At 44.1% G+C, this 22333-nt stretch overlaps 1 protein-coding gene across 5 annotated transcripts in view; it reads left to right on the forward strand.

The window, feature by feature from the left end:
• Positions 1 to 1141: 1141 nt before the first annotated feature.
• LOC144608144 (rho GTPase-activating protein 12-like) overlaps positions 1142 to 22333 on the forward strand; it is a 131370-nt gene continuing 110178 nt past the window's right edge. For 4 of the 5 annotated variants that reach the window (XR_013549171.1, XM_078425561.1, XM_078425583.1 and 1 more), the window contains exons 1-2: positions 1142 to 1325; positions 18988 to 19770. Coding sequence is in view for 4 of the 5 variants with exons in the window: in XM_078425561.1 (XP_078281687.1) it covers positions 19045 to 19770 (726 nt within the window). In the remaining variant the exon portion in view is untranslated. Of the gene's footprint in view, positions 1326 to 18987; positions 19771 to 22333 lie in introns of those variants that run through there. The other variant, XM_078425593.1, reaches the window with a different exon arrangement.

Genomic DNA, 22333 nt, shown 5'->3' on the forward strand with positions numbered 1-22333 from the left:
CTACCACAGGCTTCCAGCCGCCCGGGCATCGTCTGAAGCACCTGAGAACCTTCCTCAGTTTGAGTTTTTATTGTCACATATACCGAGGTAGTGTGAAAAGCTTTTGTTGCGTGCTACCCAGTCAGTGGAAAGCCAATACATGATTACAATCGATCCATTTACCGTGTATGAATATGATAAGGGAATAACGTTTAGTGCAAGCTAAAGCCAGTAAAGTCCGATCAAGGATAGTCCGAGGGTCATCAAAAAGGTAGATAGTAGTTCAACACTATCAGCACAGTAGTTCAGACCAGACCCGGGTTCGATCCTGACTACAGGTGCTGTCTGCACGGAGTTTGCACGTTCTGCCTGTGGCCGTGTGGGTTTTCTCCGGGTGCTCCAGTATCCTCCCACCCTCCAATTGTATATTGTCCTTAGTGTGTGTGGGATAGAGCAAGTGTATGGGGTGGAGGGGCTGGGGGAAGAGGCTGGGGAAAGTGGGGAGAGGGGTGGGTGGAAGAGGGGGGGGGGGAGCTGGGGGAGGAGGGGCTGGGGAGGTGAGGAGTTGGGGAGGGGTTGGGGAAGGGGGGGGCTGGGGGAAGAGGGAGAGCGGCTGGGGAAGAGGGGAGGGGCTGGGGAAGAGGGGAGGGGCTGGGGAAGAGGGGAGGGGCTGGGGAAGAGGGGAGGGGCTGGGGAAGAGGGGCGCAGTGAAGGGCGAGCGCATGCGCGCACACCTGAGCCCGAAGAGGAGGGGAGGGGGTGCGGCCGGCCAAGGTTCGCAGGGGAAGGGGAGGAGTTGCTGGGGGTGGGGTGGGGTGGGGTGGGGAGGGGAGGAGTCGTTTGTGCGGTGCGCGCGAGCCCAGTGTTGACAGGGAAGGGGGGGGAGGAGGGGGGAAGAGACTCGAATCGTGTCTGCGTGTGCGCGCGCCCAACGTTCAGCACGGGGAGGGAGGGACTCGCGTGTGTGTGTGTGTGTCTGTGTGCGCGCGCGCCCCCCCCCCCCCGCAGAACGTGAACGCGCGCCCCCCGCGGAACGTGAACGCCCCCCCCCCCCGCGGAACGTGAACGCGCGCCCCCCCCCGCGGAACGTGAACGCGCGCCCCCCCCCCCGCCCGCGGAGCGTGAACGCGCGCCGAACGTCACCGAGTCGAAACGAGGCAAAGTTCTCGTTTGTTCGACGCCAGGAGGCGGCGGTGGCGGCGGACGGGGGATTAAAAGATTTATAATAATTATATTATTATTATTAAAAAATATATAAAATCCGTCCGTCTGGAGACGTTACCACAGGGGAAATAAGCCGTGGCCGTCCCCCCTGCTGCCCCAGGGCCAGGCTCTCTCCCGAGCAGGTGCGTGGTTGTTATTTCTCATTTCTCAAACTTGCACGGTTTTGTGTTTTGTTTTTTTAAAAGGCAGAGAGTTCACGCCGCTCAGTGTATTGGTGTTGGATGTGTGTGTGTGTTCCCGCATTCGCTGCCTTGCCTTGCCTTGCCTTGCGGTCTGAGTGTGGGCGGGGGAGGCCGGCGTCGGGGCCGAGTCCGAGTCCGAGTCCGGGGCCTCGCCTCGCCTCGATTAAAGCGAATGAGGAAACGGCGACCCAACCACAGACAGATAAGGGAACCGGCTGAGATTTATTTCGCGACCGCCCTCTGAAAAAGTTGTTAAAAAAACCCCTAAACAGCCGCAAACTCGCCGAGTCGGACTCGCAAGCAATGATCACTATCGCAGTCCACACCCTCACTGCGATCATTAGCAGGATTTAAAGATGTTGTGGTGGTCAGTCTGAAGAAGGGTCTCGACCCGAAACGTCACCCATTCCTTCTCTCCTGAGATGCTGCCTGACCTGCTGAGTTACTCCAGCATTTTGTGAAATAAATACCCAGCATTTTGTGAATAAACACCCTCGTTATGTACACAGTCATCGGTTTAAACGCAGGCTAGGGTGAACTCTTACACTTTCCAACGCTTCTGAATTAAATGTCTGGTCATTTCCCACTTGGCCTCATTTGTTGATCTCCAAAGTGGCGGGTTCTTTTGTTTATTGTGTTTTGGGGGGAAAATGTCACTTAACGTCACCCATTCCTTCTCTCCCGAGATGCTGCCCGACCTGCTGAGTTACTCCAGCACTTTGTGAATAAATACCTTCGATTTGTACCAGCATCTGCAGTTATTTTCTTATACCAACTGCAGTTATTTTCTTATGCCAACTATATCTGCAATGATTTGTATATTGGGGTTTGAAAGCTCGTCCTACTAATACACCTGGAAATGTTTCGCTGAGCAGGAATGAACTGGTCGGCAAGTTATTACATGACTCATCCTCACCTATAAGATTTTTATTGTATAGACTTGTTGTTGAACCCGATCCATTCCTGTTTTTAAACATCTTTAAGTGTTTTGATATTGTTCTTTGCATACCAGAACCTACTTTTAGCTGCATTAAATTAGGAATGAGTTCTGCTACTTTCACGCACCAGAAAAAGACCTAATTGATTTGCCCTTTACAATCTGACCTAATTACATTGTCAGCAAGTATATTTGGAATGATCTCGTGTTGGCTTTGTGGACATGCTCCCATTTTCACATTGAGTCTTTCCTAGACGTGACTTAGTGTGCCATATACCCAGACGACTACCTGGAAAGGGTTTGGCTTAGTAAGAGCCACCTTTAGTGCAGAAGATATTCCATAACAAAATGTGTCTTTTGCTGGCTTGAATTAAGTTATTTCAATGGAGCATCTGTTCAATTGTTTTTGATGTTGATGGAGCATTTGACTGTTGTGCTCAGAAGTCCTTGTGAAGTTTTGTCAGAGTTCAGAGGAAAAATTTCACTGTCGCTTTGTGCAGTTCTTCAGGATTGATGATGACTTCCTGGGTTCTGTCATAGCCAACAGAGAGGAATATGGACACAAATGCTGGAGTAACTGGCAGCATCTCCAGAGAGAAGGAATGGGATGCTGCCTGTCCCACTGAATTACTCCAGCATTTTGTGTCTATCTTCAGTTTAAACCAGCATCTGCAGTTCCTTCCTACACAGAGGAATATAGCTGTGATTGAGGATTAGACAATAGACAATAGACAATAGGTGCAGGAGTAGGCCATTCAGCCCTTCGAGCACCGCCATTCAATGCGATCATGGCTGATCACTCTCAATCAGTACCCCGTTCCTGCCTTCTCCCCATACCCCCTCACTCCGCTATCCTTAAGAGCTCTATCCAGCTCTCTCTTGAAAGCATCCAACGAACTGGCCTCCACTGCCTTCTGAGGCAGAGAATTCCACACCTTCACCACTCTCTGACTGAAAAAGTTCTTCCTCATCTCCGTTCTAAATGGCCTACCCCTTATTCTTAAACTGTGGCCCCTTGTTCTGGACTCCCCCAACATTGGGAACATGTTTCCTGCCTCTAATGTGCCCAATCCCCTAGTTATCTTATATGTTTCAATAAGATCCCCCCTCATCCTTCTAAATTCCAGTGTATACAAGCTTAATTGCTCCAGCCTTTCAACATACGACAGTCCCGCCATTCCGGGAATTAACCTAGTGAACCTACGCTGCACGCCCTCAATAGCAAGAATATCCTTCCTCAAATTTGGAGACCAAAACTGCACACAGTACTCCAGGTGCGGTCTCACCAGGGCCCGGTACAACTGTAGAAGGACCTCTTTGCTCCTATACTCGACTCCTCTTGTTATGAAGGCCAACATTCCATTGGCTTCACAGTTGTCATCACAACTTTGAGATATCACTATAGGGATTTGGTTTATTATCATGAATGCAGTAAAACACTTGTTTTTCATATTATCCCGGCAGATCGTTCTATACATGAATACAACTGGTAGTGCAAAAAAGAAAGTAAACAAAATGCAGAATTATAGTGTTAAAGCTACTGAAAAACTGCAGATTACAAAATTGCAATTATCGCAATGAGGTTCATTGCAAGATTGGGGATATATCTGTAGATTGGGGAAACCTACTTGTTATTGGTAGGAACAAATAAGAAATAGGAACAGGAGCAGTTATTCCGGCTCTTTGAGTGTGCAACTCTTTTTGGTAGTATAAGAAAATAACTGCAGATGCTGGTACAAATCGAAGATATTTATTCACAAAATGCTGGAGTAACTCAGCAGGTCAGGCAGCAGGCAACATCTCAGTCTGAAGAAGGGTCTGCCTGACCTGAGTTATTCCAGCATTTTGTGAATAAATACTCTTTTTGGTAGGATCATAGTTGCTTGCTTACTTGCCATCCTGTACATTTAAGGTTATCTTAATTTTTAATTTACAGAAGGACTATACGAAACAATAGGGGTGCAAAATGCAATTTCATGTGTGTGTTTACAAGTTGTGCTGTATGGTCACTAAGATGTTTAGGAAGGAATTGCAGATGCTGGTTTAAACCAAAGATAGACACAAAAAGCTGGAGTAACTCAGCGGGACAGGCAGCATCTCTGGAGAGAAGGAACCGGTGACGTTTCGGGTCGAGACCCTTCTTCAGACTGAAAGTCACGGGAAAGGGAAACGAGAAATATTGACGATGATGTAGAGAGATATAGAACAATGAAAGAAAGATGTGCAAAAAAGTAACGATGATAAAGGAAACAGGTCATTGTTAGCTGTTGAGTGAAAATGAGAAGCTGGTGTGACCTCTGTGGGGGAGGGATAGAGAGAGAGAGAGAGAGAGAGAGAGAGAGGGGAAATGCTGGGGTTACTTGAAGTTAGAGAAATCAATATGCATACCACTGGGCTGTAAGCTGCCCGAGTGAAATATGAGATACTGTTCCTCCAATTTGCATTTAGCCATACTCTGACAATGGGGGAGAGAAAGGTCAATGTGGGAATGGGAAGGAGAATTAAAGTGTTTAGCAAACGGGAGATCAGATAGGTCCAGGCGGCCATGCCAAGGTGTTCAGCGAAACGATCGCCCAGGCTATGTTTGGTCTTGCCGATGTATAAGAGTCTAAATCTTGAACAATGGATACAGTAGATGGGGTTGGAGGAGGTGCAAGTGAAGCTCTGCCTAACCTAAAAGGACTGTCTGGGTCCTTGGACAGAGTCGAGGGACAAGGTATAGAGTGCAGAGCTGTGGGGTACCGAGGAGACACTTCTATGAGGGCCTCATCTATGATGGGAGAGGGGAACCCCTGTTCCCTAAAGAATGAGGACATCTTGGATGTCACGTGTGAGGGCTCATCTATGATGGGAGAGAGGTCACTAAGAGGTCTTGTATTCAATCCACAAGTAAGACAGGCTCTTGACCCAAAACATCATCTATCCATGTTCTCCAGAGGTGCTGCCTGACCTGAGTTACTCCAGCACTTTGGAGTGGAAACAGTGTTGTCTCACTCTGTGGTTGATCAGGAAGCTTCCTGATTCCCACTCATTGATTAGGCCTGTTCGGATTATGAATGTATGGAACAGTCATTCAATTGATATGTCAAATACTTTGCTGGTCCCGGCTGTCTAAGCAAGAGTCCACTCCCTCATCCTATACGTTGGGGATGAGGGTGATGATTCCCTTACCTTCATACATTGTAATATTTTGCCAACTAGAAGCATGGCATTGTACATTTTTAGCTGGGCTTTAACTCTTTTGACCTGTTTGACATCGTAGATTACATCTAATTACCCCCATTGATTCTTCTTTTTGCCGCTTCAGGTTATTCAGTCAGATTAGAGATACATTGTCCCCTTAAATCAATGCTGATTGTCCCTAATTAATGTATGTCTTTCTAAGTGAATATTTATAATGTTCTAAAGAATAGCTTCCAATATTTTTTCTCCACTCAAGTTAAACTAACTGAGCTGTATTTATTTGGCTTCACCCTACCATGCCTTTAAAAAAAAAAAAAAAAGTGGTACAACTGAGCACCACTCCAATCCACCAGCACACTCCTGTAACCATATAGGACTGCAAGGTTGTACTCGGATCCTTTGCGATTTCCTTTTTTTAACAGCCTAGATAGAATATGTTTCAAAAATTACAAGATGAAAACAGTTATGGACCCCCCCCCCCGGTTATGAGGTCCATATTGTAAATTTTCCATAACACAAAGCCATATCATTTGCACGTGTCAAGAAATGCGAGTTGAATAGTCCAATAGTCTGATTTCCCTATTTAGAGTCATAGAGTTATATAGTGTGGAAACGGGCCCTTCGGCCCAACTTGCCCACACCAGCCAAAAATGTCCCAGCTACACTAGTCCCACCTGCCTGCACTTGGTCCATATCCCTCCAAACCTGTCCTATCCATGTACCTGCCTAACTGTTTCTTAAACGATGGGATAGTCCCAGCCTCAACTACCTCCTCTAACAGGTTGTTCCATACACCCACCACCCTTTGCGTGAAAAAGTTACCCCTCGGATTCCTATTAAATCCTTTCCCCCTTCACCTTGAACCTATATCCTCTGGTCCTCGAATTCCCCTGCTCTGGGCAAGAGACTGTGCATCTACCCAATCTATTCCTCATGATTTTGTACACAAATTAAATCAACACATGTCGCCTCATTTGATGATCTGTTTAACATACAATTATCGTTTATGAGACTGGCCATTATGTGTGGGGCATTAAAAAGACAAGCATATGAAAGATAAATAGTAGATTGATTTGCTGATGTTTAGATAATGGAGTGAAGCTTAAAATTTAAATTTTTGGTTGAGTGGGAATACTGGGGAAAGGCTCCCTTTTTACAAATTGCCATCTAAATGTGACATCTCTGATAATGTAACCTTAGTAAAGTGTTGAACTGATCTCAGAACTTTGATTATAATAATAATAATAATAATAAGCATTTATTTTATATAGCGCCTTATCAGGTGCTCAAAGCGCTTTACAGAAACAATCATAACATAAAAACAAACAGACAAACTATCCTAACGGAAAAGCGGCGAATAAACAACGCCAGCGTCCTCTCACGTCAGGGTCTGGCAGTAGACAACAAAAAGCACAGGACACACAGATACAATTTTTTACACAAACAGCCATCACAGTGATTGCTCTAGGCACACCCTCACTGTGATGGAAGGCAAAGAAAAGTCTTATCTCCTCCTCATTCCTCTCCCGTGGTGCCACGAGGTGATCGAGGCTCCCAACTTTTTGAAGCCCCCACCGGGTTATGGAAAGTCCCAGGGCCGAGCCGAGCAGGCCGATGAAGGTCCTGAACCCCCACTGGGCGATGGAAAGTCCCAGGGCCGAGCCGAGCAGGCCGATGAAAGTCCTGAGCCCCCACCGGGCAATGGAAAGTGCCGCGGCCAGGCCACGCAGGGCGATGAAGGGCCTGCGAGCAGGTCGATCGTACCTCGCGCTTCGGGGCGGTCGAAGCTGCTACGGCTGGAGCTCCCAAAAACCGGTCGCCAGCCAGGGACCTGTGAACTCCCGATGTTGCGGTCTGCAGGGCCCACGGCCGAAGCCTCCGAGATGGTAAGTCCAGGCCCTGCGACCGGAGTCTTCAAGGTCGATCCCAGCTGGAGGCTGCCAACTCCACGATGTTAGGCCGTAGCGCGAACGGAGATACGACACGGTAAAGGTCGCATCTCCGTTGAGGAAGAGATTAGAAAAAAGGTTTCCCCCCCCCCCCCCCCCCCACTCACTTTGGAAGTACAGCTTGAACCCTGAACCTGGTGGATCTAAAGTCATAACACTACACAGTAAAAGCGATAACTACTGTTTTTTAGCATGATATGGCGAGTCAGCCCTGGTTTTAAAGGTGGCCCACATTGTGTTTGGCTATTTGTGCAGACAACTCATTAACCTACATTTTCTTTACATTGGTGCAGTTGAACTACATCTTGTTAACAGCCATGGGTGGTTTTTCGTAGCTTCCTAAATTTAACCTGGTCAGCCTTGCATCTTGTATCTAACAAGACTAAAATAAAATCAAATTGAGAAGAAAAAGTTATGTAATCAACACAATTAAAAACACAGATGACTAAAACTTGTGAATAAATTGCAAAGTAATTGAAAATGAATAACAAAACCAGAAAATTCTGAAAAAACTCAAGAGGTCAGGCAGTGTCTATGGAAAGAGATACAGTCAACATTTTGGGCTTGCAACTCGGTCAATTATTTGTTGTCTTCAAAAATCTAGGGATTCCACTTTCGCTGCAACAACGTTAGCAAGGTACTTTATGATGCAAACGCTATGTGTGTAAAATAATATTCCACAGACTGTTTGAAGGTCATGATTACAATAGTATTACCTGGTTGGAATTTTTTTTGATCAGAATCACTATTTTTAATGTAATTTAAAAAAATGTATTAATATCAGAACATATTATTAGGAAAAAAAACATAGAACAGTACAGCAAAGGAACAGACCCTTTGACCCACAATGACTGTCTAACATGATTTCAAGACCGATTCTTATCTGCCTGCACATAATCCATATCCCTCCATTCATTGCAACTTCATGTGCCTATCCAAAAGTCACTTAAATGGCACTATTGTTTCTGCCTCCACCACCATCTCCAGCAGCACGTTCCAGGCACTCACCCTCTGTGTAAAAAAAAAAAAAAAAAAATCTTGCACATCTCCTTTAAACTTTGCCTTTCTCACCTTAAAGCTATGCTCTCTAGTATGCAGTATTTCCAGCCTGGAGAAAATGGTTCTGACCATCCACCCATCTACGCCTCTCATAATTTTAAAGAGTTCTATCTGGTCTCCCATCTCTCAAATGTGGCCTAACCAAAGTCTTCTAAAGCTGCATCTTAACTTCCTGCTTCTTATGTTCAATGACCTGACCAATGAAAGCAAGCATAACATACGCTTTCTTTAGCACTCTATCTACTTGTGTTGCCACTTTCAAGGAGTTGTGGACCTGGTCCCCAAGATCACTGTATACATCAACGTTCTTAAGGATCCTGCCCTTGCATTCGACCTCCCAAATTGCAGTACCATAGCCTTGCATCTCGCACATCATTCTCTGTGTCTTTAATGCTGTTATGAAACCCTTAAAATGCTGTACACATTTAAACGTGTCTGCATAGAATGATACAGTGCAGGAACAGGCCCATCAGCTCACAATGTCTGTGCAGAACATGATGCAAATTAAACTAGTTCCTTCGCCCACCATTCCCAGAATATTGGTTAAAGACTTAAAATATCACTATCGTATCTGCTTCCACAACCACCCTTGCACCTTTGGCAATGTATTCGATGCCTCTACCTCTTAGCAACAATAAATTGTACTGCATATTTACCTCAAGCTTTTCCCCTCTCACCCCAAAGCTATGGCCTCTAGTATTTCTACACTAGTAAAGAGATTCTGGCTGTCTACCCAATCTGTGCTTCTCATAATTTTATAAACTTCTCTCGGGTCTTCCTCAGCCTCCAATACTCACGAGAAAACAATTACAGTTTGTCCAACCTCTCTTTGTAGTTAATAGCTTCCAATCCAGACAGCATCCTGATAAACCTCTTCTACAACCCCTCCAATGGGACGACTAAAACTGCATACAATACTTCAATTGCAGCCAAACCAAAGTTTTATAAAGCCCAATCGATGAAGGCAAGCATGCCGTACATCTTCTTTACCACGCTATCTACTTGTGCTGTTATTTTAAGGGAGCTGTGGAGTTGGACCCCAGGATCCATCTGTACATCACTGTTATTAAGGATCAAACCCATAACAGTATACGTTCCCTTTGCATTTGACCATACAAAGTTCATAATGGTTCATAAGTTCTTGGAGCCATTCGGCCCATTGAGTCTACTCCGCCATTCAATCGTTGCTGATCTATCTTTCCCTCTCAACCTCATTCTCCTGCCTTTGCCCCATAACTCCTGACACCTTTACTAGTGAAGAATCTGACAATCACTGCCTTAAAAATATCCATTGACTTGGCCTCCACAGCCATCTGTGGCAATGAATTCCACAGTGCAACAGATTTAATTCCATCTTGCTCTGATTTAATTCCATCTGCTATTTCTCAGCCCATATCTGGAAATTATCTATATCCTGAGCAAAATAAAGTGCTGTAGGAATTCAGTAGGTCAGGCAGCATATGGGGAGAGAATGGACGGGCGATGTTTCAGGTTTTGTCCCTTCTTCAGAGAAGGAGCCTGATCTGAAATGTCATCTGTCCACTCCCTCCACAGATGCTGCTTGACCTGGTAAGTTCCCCCAGCACTCTTTTTTCCCTCAAGGTTGCAGCTTCTGCAGTTTCGTGTCCCCACTGATCTACATCCGGCTATATCATTTTAACAGCCTTCCTCCCTGTCCGCAACATCACCAATGTTTATGTTGCCTGCAAACTTTCTAACCAATTCATCTACATTTGAAATCCCAGCACTGATCCCTGTGGAACACCACTGTTTGCAGACCTCCTGCATCCTTCCACCACAACACTCTGCCTCCAATGGCTAAGCCATTTCTGAATCCAAACTGCCAGGTCACTGTTTATTTATAATCACATGTACAGAAATACAGTGAAATGCTTATTCTGCATGCTATCCAGTCAAATCATACTATACAGGAGTTCAATAGATCATCTTCTAGAACAGCATGCAGAGAGTCAAGAGTGTTTTGTCGTATGTTCCAGATAGAACAATGAGATTCTTACTTACAGCAACACAACAGAATATGTAAACATAGTACTCTATAAATAATATAATAAACAAGAAAAAAAAGTTCTGTGTGTATAAATATACATACACACGTGCACACGCACACACACACACATAACAACAAACAAACAAACAATAATAGTGCAAAAAGACAAAACCAATGCCTCCAAGTCTATTTAGCTCAGAGCTCATTTGGAAGTTAGAGTGTTTGATAGCCTGATGGTTGTAGTGAAGAAGCTGCTCCTGAACCTGGGCGTTTCAGTTTTCGGGCTCTTGTATCATCTTCCCTGTAGCAGGGGTGGAATGAGTGTGTGGCCAGGGTGGTGTGGGTCTCTGATGCTGGCTGCCTTTATGAGGCAGTGACTCCTGTAAACCCCTTCAATGGTACGGAAGTCAGAACTAGTGATGGACAGTGCAAAGTTCAGCATTTTTTGTAGTCTTCTGGGCTCCTGGGCATTCAAGTTGCCGAACCAGGCCATGATATAACCAGTCAATATGCTCTTTACTATCCACCTGTAGACATTCAAGAGAGTCCTCCCTGACATACCAAATCTCTGCACTCTTCTCGGGAAGTAGAGGCATTGATGGGCTTTCTTTATAATTGCGTTAGTGTGCTGGGTCCAGGAAAGATCTTCAGAAATAAGCATGCCCAGGAATTTAAAGCTTTTGACTCTCCACCATTGTCCTGTCAATGTAGACAGGTTTGTGGGCTCTCATCCTTCCTCTTCCAAAGTCCACAATCAGTTCCTTGGTCTTGCTGACATTGAGAGTCAGGTTGTTGTGCTGGTCAGACGATCGATCATAATTCTATACTCTGACTCATCATCATCATCTGCCATGCTCCATTACTATCTTGCAACTTCCAAGTCTATAAAAAGTCTGATCTTGGCTCAAGGAGACATGCAATTTCTTACTTTTTCACTGTAAGGCCCAGTATCCTGGTGGCACTAGATCAATAAAGAAGGGGTTAGCCTGGCCCTGCACGATGCCATCACTCCTCCTTCCACCATTTTTTGCAGCTGATGCAGGCTACATTCTGTTCACTCGCTCATCCAGTTGCTGTAGATCCTCTCATGGCTGTCTCCAGCCAGCACCGTGACCCCAAGCACAGCAAATGCACTGTCTGTTGCCTCCAGCAGCCACCTCTCCGCTTCCTTGCACCAAGGTTGCCATGTGTTGCTTCCCGGACTGATCACTGAACCTCTGTGTTTTCCAAGGGCATGGTAGGTTCATAGCCGCTGACTTTCCCCTTCGCTGTCGACATGTGTTTTTAATGACAATATCCCTTCGACACTTAGTCGTCATGCAGGATTGCGACCCAAAACATTGATCATTCCTCTAATTCCACAGATGCTTCTTAATCCCATGCAGTTTAATTTTCTGGATCAGGTTACCATTAGGGATCTTGTCAAATACCCCTCAAGAATCCACGTCAACAACAGCCACTGCCCATTAAGCACCTCCATCGCTGTCTCAAAAAGCTCAATAAAGCATGTAAGGCATGACCTGATCCAGACAAATCTTTGATGACAGTCCCTAATTAGCCCACACTCTTCTAAGTGCTAGTAAATCTTATCCCTAGGAAAGCTCTTCGGTAGCTTCACTATCACAGATGGGAGGCAAAATTTAAAAAATAATAATAATATAGAGATACAGCATGGAAACAGGCCTTTCAGCCCACCGAGTCTGCACCGACCAGCGATCCCCACACATTAACACTATCCTACACACACTAGGGACAATTGACCTAAAATCTCCTGGATTATTTCTACTTCCCTTAAAGGAACAACATTAACTATTCTCCAGTCCTGTGACTAGAGAGAGGATACATATATCTTTATCAAGGCCCAACTATCTCCTCTCTTGTGTCCCTCAATAACCCACTATGATCTCCACAAAGCCATCAAGGATGCCAAGAAACAATACTGGGACAAACTTGAATCCCAGTATAATCACTCGGACTCACGCAGAATGTGGCATGGTCTGAATGCAATAAGTGGCTCCACGTCAGCCAATATCAGTGGTGATAGTGCGGCCCTACCTGATGAACGGAATGCTTTCGATGCTCGCTTTGAGCAGAAGGCCAACAGGATGGTCCCTTCATACTCAAGTGTGCCTCTTCCCAGGGTCACTGTTGCAGAGGTTAGGTTGGCCTTCCTGAGGGTGAGCCCACGGAAAGCAACTGGCCCAGATGAAGTTCCTGGCAGTGTCCTCAGTAGCTACATGGACCACCTAGCAGGAGTGTTCGCGGGCATTTTTAATCTCTCCCTACTCTGTTCTGAGGTATCCACTTGTTTCATGAAGACTGCCATTATCCGGGTGCTGAGGAAAACTAATATCTCGTGCCTAAACGATTACCGTGCAATGGACTTGACATCTACCATCCTGAAATGCTTTGAGAGACTAGTTATGGAACGCATTAAATCCAGTCTACCAAGCAGCCTTGACTCTACCCCCACAACAGGTCCATGGATGATGCCATCTCTCTGGCCCTACACTGATTCTTGGAATACCTGGATAAGAGAGACACTTACGTCAGACGCTTATTAATCGACTACAGCTGTGCCTTTAACACCATTATACCATGCGAGCTTATCACCAAACTCGCGGGACTTGGAGTCAGTACTCATCTCTGCAACTGGGATCCATGACTTCCTGACCAACAAACACCAATCAGTGAGGATAGGGGAAAATCATCCTCTCCGATAATCCTCAACACTGGTGCTCCGCAAGGATGCGTTCTCAGCCCCTTCTTAACTTCTTGTACACCCACGACTGTGCAGCCATTTACAAATCTAATTGAATTCATAAATTTGCAGACAACACCGCCATTGTGGGCCAGATATCAAATAATAATTATGAGATGGATTACAGGAAGGAGATGAGAACCTCATGTCCTCCGTGCCCCGGTTTGCATTGACGGTGCCCATGTAGAGATGGTTAAAAGCTTCAAATTCCTAGGAGTCAATATCACCAACAACTTCTGGACCACCCATATTGAAACAATGGCCAAGTAAGCAGATGAACGACTCTACCTCCTTAGAAGGCTTAGGAAGTTTGGCATGTCCCCAACAACTCTCACCAACTTCTACAGATGTGCCGTAGAAAGCATTTTATCGGGATGCATCATAGCATGGTTTGGGAACAGCTCCATCCAAGCCTGCAAGAAATTGCAGAGAAATATGGACACAGACCAGACAGACCATCACACAAACCAAGCTCCCTTCCATTGGGTCAATTTATACCTCGCAAGGCTAGCAGCATAATCAAGGATGAGCCACATCCTGGCCACTCCTATCCTCTCCCATCAGGCAAGAGGTGTAGAAGTGTGAAAACGCACACCTCCAGATTCAGGGATAATGTCTTCCCAGCTGTTATCAGGCAACCATCCTACCACAGCCGGACAATAGTCCTGAACTACTGTCTATCTCATTGAAGACCCTTGGACTATCTTTGACTGGACTTTACTGGCTTTACCTTGCACTAAACATTATTCCCTGATCATGTATCTGCACACTGTCAGTAGCTCGAATGTAATCATATATTTTTCCGCTGACTGGTTAGCATGCAACCAAAGCTTTTCACTGTACCTCAGTATACGTGACAATAAACTAAACTCAAACTCAACCGAGGATTGATCCCCTCAGGTCCATTGGACATATTCGCTTTAGTGCTCTTTAAGAGACGTACCTACTTGACTTCAAAATGCCCGAGCATATTAGTATACCCCACAATGTTTCACTATTCTCCACAATCTTGATGAATACTGATACAAAATAGAAAGACCCAAAATGCGGGAGTAACTCAGCGGGACAGGCAGCATTTCTGGAGAGAAGGGATGGGTGACGTTTTGGGTCGAGATCCTGCTTCAGACTGAGGGTCGGGAGAGGAAAGCTAGAGATATGGAAGGGAAAGGTGTGAAAACGACAGATCAAAGCAGACGATGGTTAAAAAATGTAGAATGATACAATGTTGCCAGAGGGGAAGGTGACAACGAGGCATATAAACAGTAAAATTAATCAGGAGGACACTGAAACTAGTGGGAGAACTAGGATGCGGGAGGGGCAGTGAGAGGGAAAGCAAAGGTTACTGGAAGTTAGTGAAATCAATGTTCACACTACTGGGGTGTAAGCTACCTAAGCGAAATATGAGGTGCTGTTCCTCTAATTTGCGTTTGGTCTCTGACAGTGGGGAAGTCCCAGGACAAAAAGGTCAGTGTAGGAATGGGAGGAGTTAAAGTTTTTAGCATCCGGGAAATCATGTGGGCCTATCATGTGGGCTGAGCAAAGGTGTTCAGCGAAACGATCACCCAGTATGTGCTTGGACTTGCTGATATATAGGACTCCACACCTGGAACAGCAGATACAGTAGGTGAGGTTGGAGGAGGTGTAAGTAAACCACTGCTCACCTGAAAGGACTGAAGTTGTAACATTTTCCCTGATAAGTACTGCCATTACTCCGTCTCCTTTACCTCTCTCTGTAACATGTTGTAACATTGAAACACAGGAATGTTGAGCTGCCAGGTCTGACCCACATCCAAATCTCTGTAATGGCTGCATTATTGTATTTCTGTGCACTGAAGCCTTTACGTTTTTCTGCTTTACCCATAATAGTCAGATATATCGGAAGACACTGTGGAAAGCTGGATAGGAAATTCCAGGTGCCTTGCCTGAGATTTACAAGTCTTCATTAAATACGGGTGAGGTGCCAGAAGACTGGAGGATGGCAAATGTGCCCTATTTAAGAAGGGCTGCAGGGAAAAGGCTGGGAACTACAGGCCAGAAAGATAGTAGCACATATTCTGCGGGTTAAGATATATACATGCATTTAGATGGACAATGGCATAAAGGATAATCAGCATGATTTTGTACCTGGGAGATCGTGTCTCACAAATCTGAGTTTTTTGGAAGATGTGACCAAAAAGATTGACGAGGACAGATCTGCGGATATTTGTTGTCATGCTAATAGGTGCACGAGTTTGAAAGACTGTTTTAATGCACACTTTTGATCTTAATTGCTAATTACTGTAATTTGAGCTTCCCTTGAAGTGTGAAAACAAACGTCTTCTAAGTTTAGCAAATGCAATTGGAAGCAATTTTCGTGGATGATTGTGTGGAATGTAACCACCCACTTTCACTGAAGGAATGGAGTACACTATTTCACATTGCAAATGGTTCGTGAGGTGGCGCAACCCTGATATGGTATATAGCTTTTTATATGACATTGGAGATCTTTGAGGAGTGAATGTGCTTTCACACTTCTATAGTACCTAATGCTTGACTTCATCTCTCCTGTATTGACCATAGGCCACAGGAAACTTCTAGCAAGGAGTCCATGAATCCATGACCCCTTTCTCTTGGTGATGTGGAAATAGTAACACAACAATTTGGATGAAGTTTACAGGGAATTTCCAGAGTAAATGGTAGTAGTGTTAACATTTTGACATTCCCCTGAAAGCCCTATCATGCATTTCAAAGGTCTCGTTCAAGCCTTCAACAACAAATGAACAATCTTCAGCAAATTATTTTCTTCACTCATGATCAATGGTTACTGTAGGAGGGATTTACGTTAGTGCTTGTAGACAAAAATACTATGTAGTCCCGAGATGAGTGCTTGCAGGATATTTATATAGCAATGAACTTCTCTGTTGTAAGTTCAAATTTAGTTAAATGTTGTCAAGACGAGAGACACAAATGTTTCTTTGTCACCCGAACAATGACATTTTTACTTGCTGCTGTGTGTGGGTGCATTAGATGCAACAACAAAAATAAATGTACAATAGATTATCAGTAAAGGGCAGCACAGTGGTGCAGTGGTAGAGTTGCTGCCTTACAGTGACAGGGACCCGGGTTTGATCCTGACTATGGGTACTCTGAATGGAGTTTCACCCTGTGACCCTGTATTCTCTGGGTGCACTAGTTTCCTTCCACACAGCAAAGATGTACAGGTTTGTAGGTTAATTGGCTTTGGTTAAAATTGTCCCGAGTGTGCAGGATAGTTGGTGTGGACTTGGTGGGCTGAAGGTCCTGCTGTATCTCTAAATGTCTAAAAAAAGGGCTAAACTAGACATGATAATGCAAAAACAAAACCACATTGAGCAACCAGAGTAGTGCCTTAATAGGGTTGTGGTTGGTGTTGTGCAGAGTGCTTCAAGAACCTGATAGTTGATGAGAGCAAGTTATACTTGAATCCGGAGGAACCAGTTCTCTGGCTTTATACCTTATTTCTGATGGAAGCAGCGAGAAGAGAGCATGGCCAGTGTAGCATTGGTCTTTGATATTAGCTTCCTTCTTGAGGCACCACTTAGATGGTGCAGAGGTTAGTATCTGTGATGGACTGGACAATGTCCACCACTTTCTGTAGCCTTCTCCATTCATGAGCATTTCAATTTCAGAACCAGGCTGCGATGCAACCAGTGGACTATACACTTGTAGATGTTTGGCAGAATATTAGACCAGATGCCAAATCTCCTCAAATCTCGGGATGAAGAGATGTTAGTGAGGTTACTTTGTGATTGTAGCAATGTTGTGGGTTCAGGATATATCAGAGATGTTGAACACCCAGGAAGTTGAAGCAGTAGACTCCATCCTATCCTGCCAAGGAAACATGTGCATGTTCCCTTAGCTTTTCCCTTCCAAAATCAACAATCATCTGCTCCTTGGTGTTACTAACGTTGAGAACACGATTGTTTTTCTGGCACCATTCTACCATTTTGTCAATCTTCCTCCTGTGTCTGACTCGTCGTTACCCAGTATTCATCCAATGACAGTGGTATCATCTGCGAATTATAAAGATGGCTTTGGACTGGTGTCTGGCTACACAGTCATGGGTATAGAGCAATGCTAATCATGGGCAATACCAGTCTATCAGCTTAAGATCCCATCTTGGCCAGCATTAAGTCTCTTTAGTGCCTGAAGGTTACAGTTTCCACCAAAACATAATCTCCTAATTCATATCTAAAAATGTTATCAGTACTACCTAAGTAAAATTCCAAAGTAATTAATTACTTCTTGTTGGCATAAAAATATATATTTTCTGTGATTTGAAAAAATAATCAGATTTCAGTGTTGCTTATTGCATTTTCTGAAGGTGATATTTGTAATGTTCTGATAAGATTTGCTAGTTTACAGTTATAATTAGATCTGAAAATCTAAACTCAATACTGCACAATGCTAAAACAATTTTTAGAAATGTTTTCTGAAAATCTGTTCGAGGAAGCTTCAATTTTATTTTATTCTTATTTGTTTACATGAAGATTTTGTTGCGATGTTTTTGATAAAGCAAGATGACAATTACCACCATCTCACTTTTTTCTAGATTATGTGGGTTTTAAGCTGGTAATTCCACTTTACTTTACAAAATCTGCTTCAGTAATATGTTTTGCACAGTATATTGGTTAACAATCACATTGCAAGTTGTTAAAGTAAGAATAATTTATCATATCATATCATCATATATATACAGCCGGAAACAGGCCTTTTCGGCCCTCCAAGTCCGTGCCGCCCAGTGATCCCCGTACATTAACACTATCCTACACCCACTAGGGACAATTTTTTACATTTTACCCAGCCAATTAACCTACATACCTGTACGTCTTTGGAGTGTGGGAGGAAACCGAAGATCTCGGAGTAAACCCACGCAGGTCACGGGGAGAACGTACAAACTCCTTACAGTGCAGCACCCGTAGTCAGGATCGAACCTGAGTCTCCGGCGCTGCATTCGCTGTAAAGCAGCAACTCTACCGCTGCGCTACCGTGCCGTTAAGAGCTTTCTGCAATTCAGAATTGAGTTAATTTTGAAACAAAAACATAAAATGCTGGAACAACATAGTGAATGAAGCAGTATCTGTGGAAAGAGAACCGAGTTGAAGTTTCAGGTCAATAACCCATCACCATTGACCTGACACATTAAACTGGCTTAGTTTAGTTTAGAGATACAGCGCGGAAACAGACCCTTCTGCCCACCGAGTCCGCACCGACCAGCGAACCCTGCACGTTAACGCAAACCTACACACTGGGGACAATTTTACACGTACACCAAGCCAATTAACTTGCATACCTGTACGTCTTTGGAGTGTGGGAGGAAACCAAAGATCTCGGAGAAAACCCACGCGGTTACAGGGAGAACGCCGTCTGGAGTGAACCCGGGTCTCCGGCTCTGCAAGCGCATTAAGGCAGCAACTTTACCACTGCGCCCATGCCGAGTTCATCCAGCCTTTCCGTTTTGTTTCAGATTCCTGCATCAGCAATTTTATTTGTTTCCCTTTTGATCTACTTCTGACCAGGGTTGTAAATTTTATTTGTCACTTTTAGAGTTGTTAATAGACTTAAAGTTTACAAGTGATTTTACGTGTTCAATGACATTTATAGAACTAGAATGTGACGCTGACTATCGTTTAATATGGATAAGCAATTTGTATTCACCAGTGTTTTCTTTCCTTCCCTGTTTTCAGTGAACAATTGGAATCGCATCATGTGGATTACTGCCTGTTTCATTGAGCGTTTCTGAGATGGCCGAGAAGGACAGAAAACCAGACATACCTATTATACCCGGGCAGGTGTATATTGAAGTGGAGTATGATTATGAGTATGAGGCAAAAGATAGAAACATTTCAATAAAACAAGGTGAAATATATATTTTATTGAAGAAAACAAATAATGATTGGTGGCAGGTTAAGAAGGATGATAGCTCAAAGCCGTTTTATCTCCCAGCACAATATGTTAAAGAACTACCTCGTAAGGCATTAATGCCACCAGTGAAACGTGTACCCAGTACTGTTAAAGCCAAATCTGCTAGTTTAGGTGCAGATGCCAAGCTACAGCTGGGCTCCAATGAAAATATTTTCAAACCACTAGATTATGTGAGCTCGTTCAAATCTTCTATGGGACACGAATTGCAAACAAAGATACCATCAGAGAACCAGATTACTCATCTGAACACCAGCCAAACACAGCCTGAGGATCATTTTCAAGGGATGGTCTATTCACCTTCTGGAATCCAAAATAGTGCCAAAGTTAGTGACCAGAGTCCTGGACATGGCGAAAGTGAAACACAGTATTCAAGAGTCGCAGATCCAAATCCAAACTTCGGGCAATTACAGGATTTTGATGCAATGGAAGTCGACAAAGTGGTTCATGAGCATTCTTCTGAATGGGGCGCAGAAAGTTCAGAAAAGCACCATCAAGACTCTGAATCTGGAGATGAATATAGTAGCAGTTCCACAGAACAGCTACAGGTAGGAAGAATGTTGTACATGGATGATTTAATAGTAATTTTCTCCCTTGTTTTTAAAACAATGTTTTGCATGGTATTTTTAATAGATTTGAATCTTCAAAATATTTCTGGATTATTGTGTTAGTTTCTGGGGTACCTTTTTTGTTTCTATGATTAAGATTAATGAAAAAAATTACTTCTGCATCTGGAGTTTTGGAAAAATAAATCGGGCCATGGCAGAAGTGATTACTAAAATGTGTTGTTTTGCATATTCATAGTGGCTTTTTAAACTACTTATGTTTTTAAAAGTCCATTAACTATTCTGATCTGTCTTGAATTTAGTTATGAAAACTAGAAGAAAATGGTATTTGACATTTCTAAAGTAGAAGTACAGTATGGGGATTGGCAGAAAAGCTAAATGTAAAACAAATCTCCATTTACAAAAATATTGGTGTATTAAATGTTAATCGGAACAAATATTTCTGTTGTCTCATGGCTGTATTTAAATTGTGAAATCCATGAATTATATGGCCGAAAGTTCTGCAGTCCAATGATTTTAATTGTGAATTACATTTATCAGTTTTGTTGACCATTGTCCTGGGATCCAATAGTTGGTTCACAGGGCAGCTTTAGTACAATCATTCATACTTGTACTTGGAAGACTGTAGTATAAATTTAGGATGCTGGCTGCATCTGGGGAGGCAAAGGGTTGGTCAGTGTTTCCATTCGAGACCCTGCATCGGGATTGAAAGTGGAGAGGGAAGATATACAGTATAAAGAGATGAGAGGGTGGGGTGAGACGAGAGCTGGCAGGTGATGGTGGGACCATGTGAGGCTGGTGGATGATGAGTAGAAACAAATAAGGATAAATTGAGCAGATGAAGCTAGGAGGGGGAGGGGTAGAAGGTCGAGGCTGGAAGGTGGTGAGTGGAACGAGATAAGGCAGAGATGATGGACAGATGAAACCTGAGGGGGAGAGTATAGGGAAGGTAGGCTAGATGGATAGGTGCGTGTGTGATAGGCCTTGTGGAACACGGTGAAGGTGGATATCTGATCAAGATTATGGGGGGGGATGTGAACAAAGAGAAACAAGAGTGAGAAAGGAGCACAAGAGATGTGGATTACCCGACATTGGAAAATTTAATTTTATTACCATCGGGTTGTAGGTTACCCAACTGTAGAAAAGGATGTTGTTCTTTTAGCCTGTGTTTTGGCATCACTGGCACTGGAAAAGGTCGAGGACAGACAGGTTGGTGTGATGAAGGGAAGGGGAGTTGAAATTACAAGTAAGCTCAAGTTTGCCATAATAGACAGAGTGCACTTTCTCTGCCAAATGGGCACCCAGTCTATGCCTGGTCTTGCCAATGTAGAGCAGACTACATGTGCAATAGATAAGGTTGGAGGAGGTGCATGTGAATCTCTGCCTCACTGGTTGGCTGGTTTATGTTCTATCCCCATGGTTATTGATAAAGGACATTCTCGGATACAGAAAATAATACGGAGATAGGTTTCCCTCCAGATATGGCACCCTTGGAGTGGTAGAGCATATGATAGGTGCAAGGCCACCAATGTGCAAGGACGTGGAGGCAGTAATAAGGCGTGCAAAGCCTTCACCGGCCCTAGGGCCGAGTGGAGTCCCCTAATGGGTACTTAAAAGTGCACCTGATGTACTTAAATTATTGTGGAGGCTCTTGCGAATAGTTTGGAAGAAACAAGTTATATCAAGGGTGTGGCGTAGAGCAAGGGAAATTTTCATTGCCAAAGAGAAAGAGTCTTCAGAGTTAAGTCAGTTTAGGCTTGTATATCTCCTAAATGTAGAAGGCACCATTTTCTTTACTATAACGGCACAGAGGCTGGCAAGTTATTTAGAGAGGGACAGGTTACTAGATACCACAATGTAGAAAGCAGGAATCCTTAATTTTGCAGGTTGCCGAGAACACATTAGTATAATATGGCACCAGATTCAGACAGCGAAGCTCGAGAGAAGAGATTTGCATGTTTTTGGACCTGGAAAATGTACCACGTAGTCTTATTTGGAGTACTTTTGATTTCTTTAGAGTTCCAGGATTGATAGTAAATTTAGTGAAAGCATATTTCCAAGATGTCCGAAAGTGTTTTAGTACAGTAGACTTCACAGCAGCATGGCAGAGACTAGAGATGGGCTTTACGGCATTATTTCCCCATTAGCTTTAACAATTGCAATGGAGCTCGTGATTAAAGCATCGCGGTGGGTCGTCGGCGGGGAGAGACGGCAGGGTGGGCTGCCACTCCCTCCAATTAGGGCTTCTATGCATGTTTAGTTTAGTTTAGAGATACAGCGCGGAAACAGGCCCTTTGGCCCACTGGGTCCGTGCCGACCAGCGATCCCCGCACATTAACGCTACCCTACACACGCTAGCGACAATTTTTTTTACATTTACCAAGCCAATTAACCTACAAACCTGTATGTCTTTGGAGTGTGGGAAGAAACCGAAGATCTCGGAGAAAACCCACGCAGGTCACGGGAAGAACGTTCAATGTCCGTACAGACAGCACCCGTAGTCAGGATCGAACCCAGGTGTCTGGTACTGCATTCGCTGTAAGGC

This window comes from Rhinoraja longicauda, chromosome 2 (assembly GCF_053455715.1).
Source record: "Rhinoraja longicauda isolate Sanriku21f chromosome 2, sRhiLon1.1, whole genome shotgun sequence".
NCBI lineage: Eukaryota > Metazoa > Chordata > Chondrichthyes > Rajiformes > Arhynchobatidae > Rhinoraja > Rhinoraja longicauda.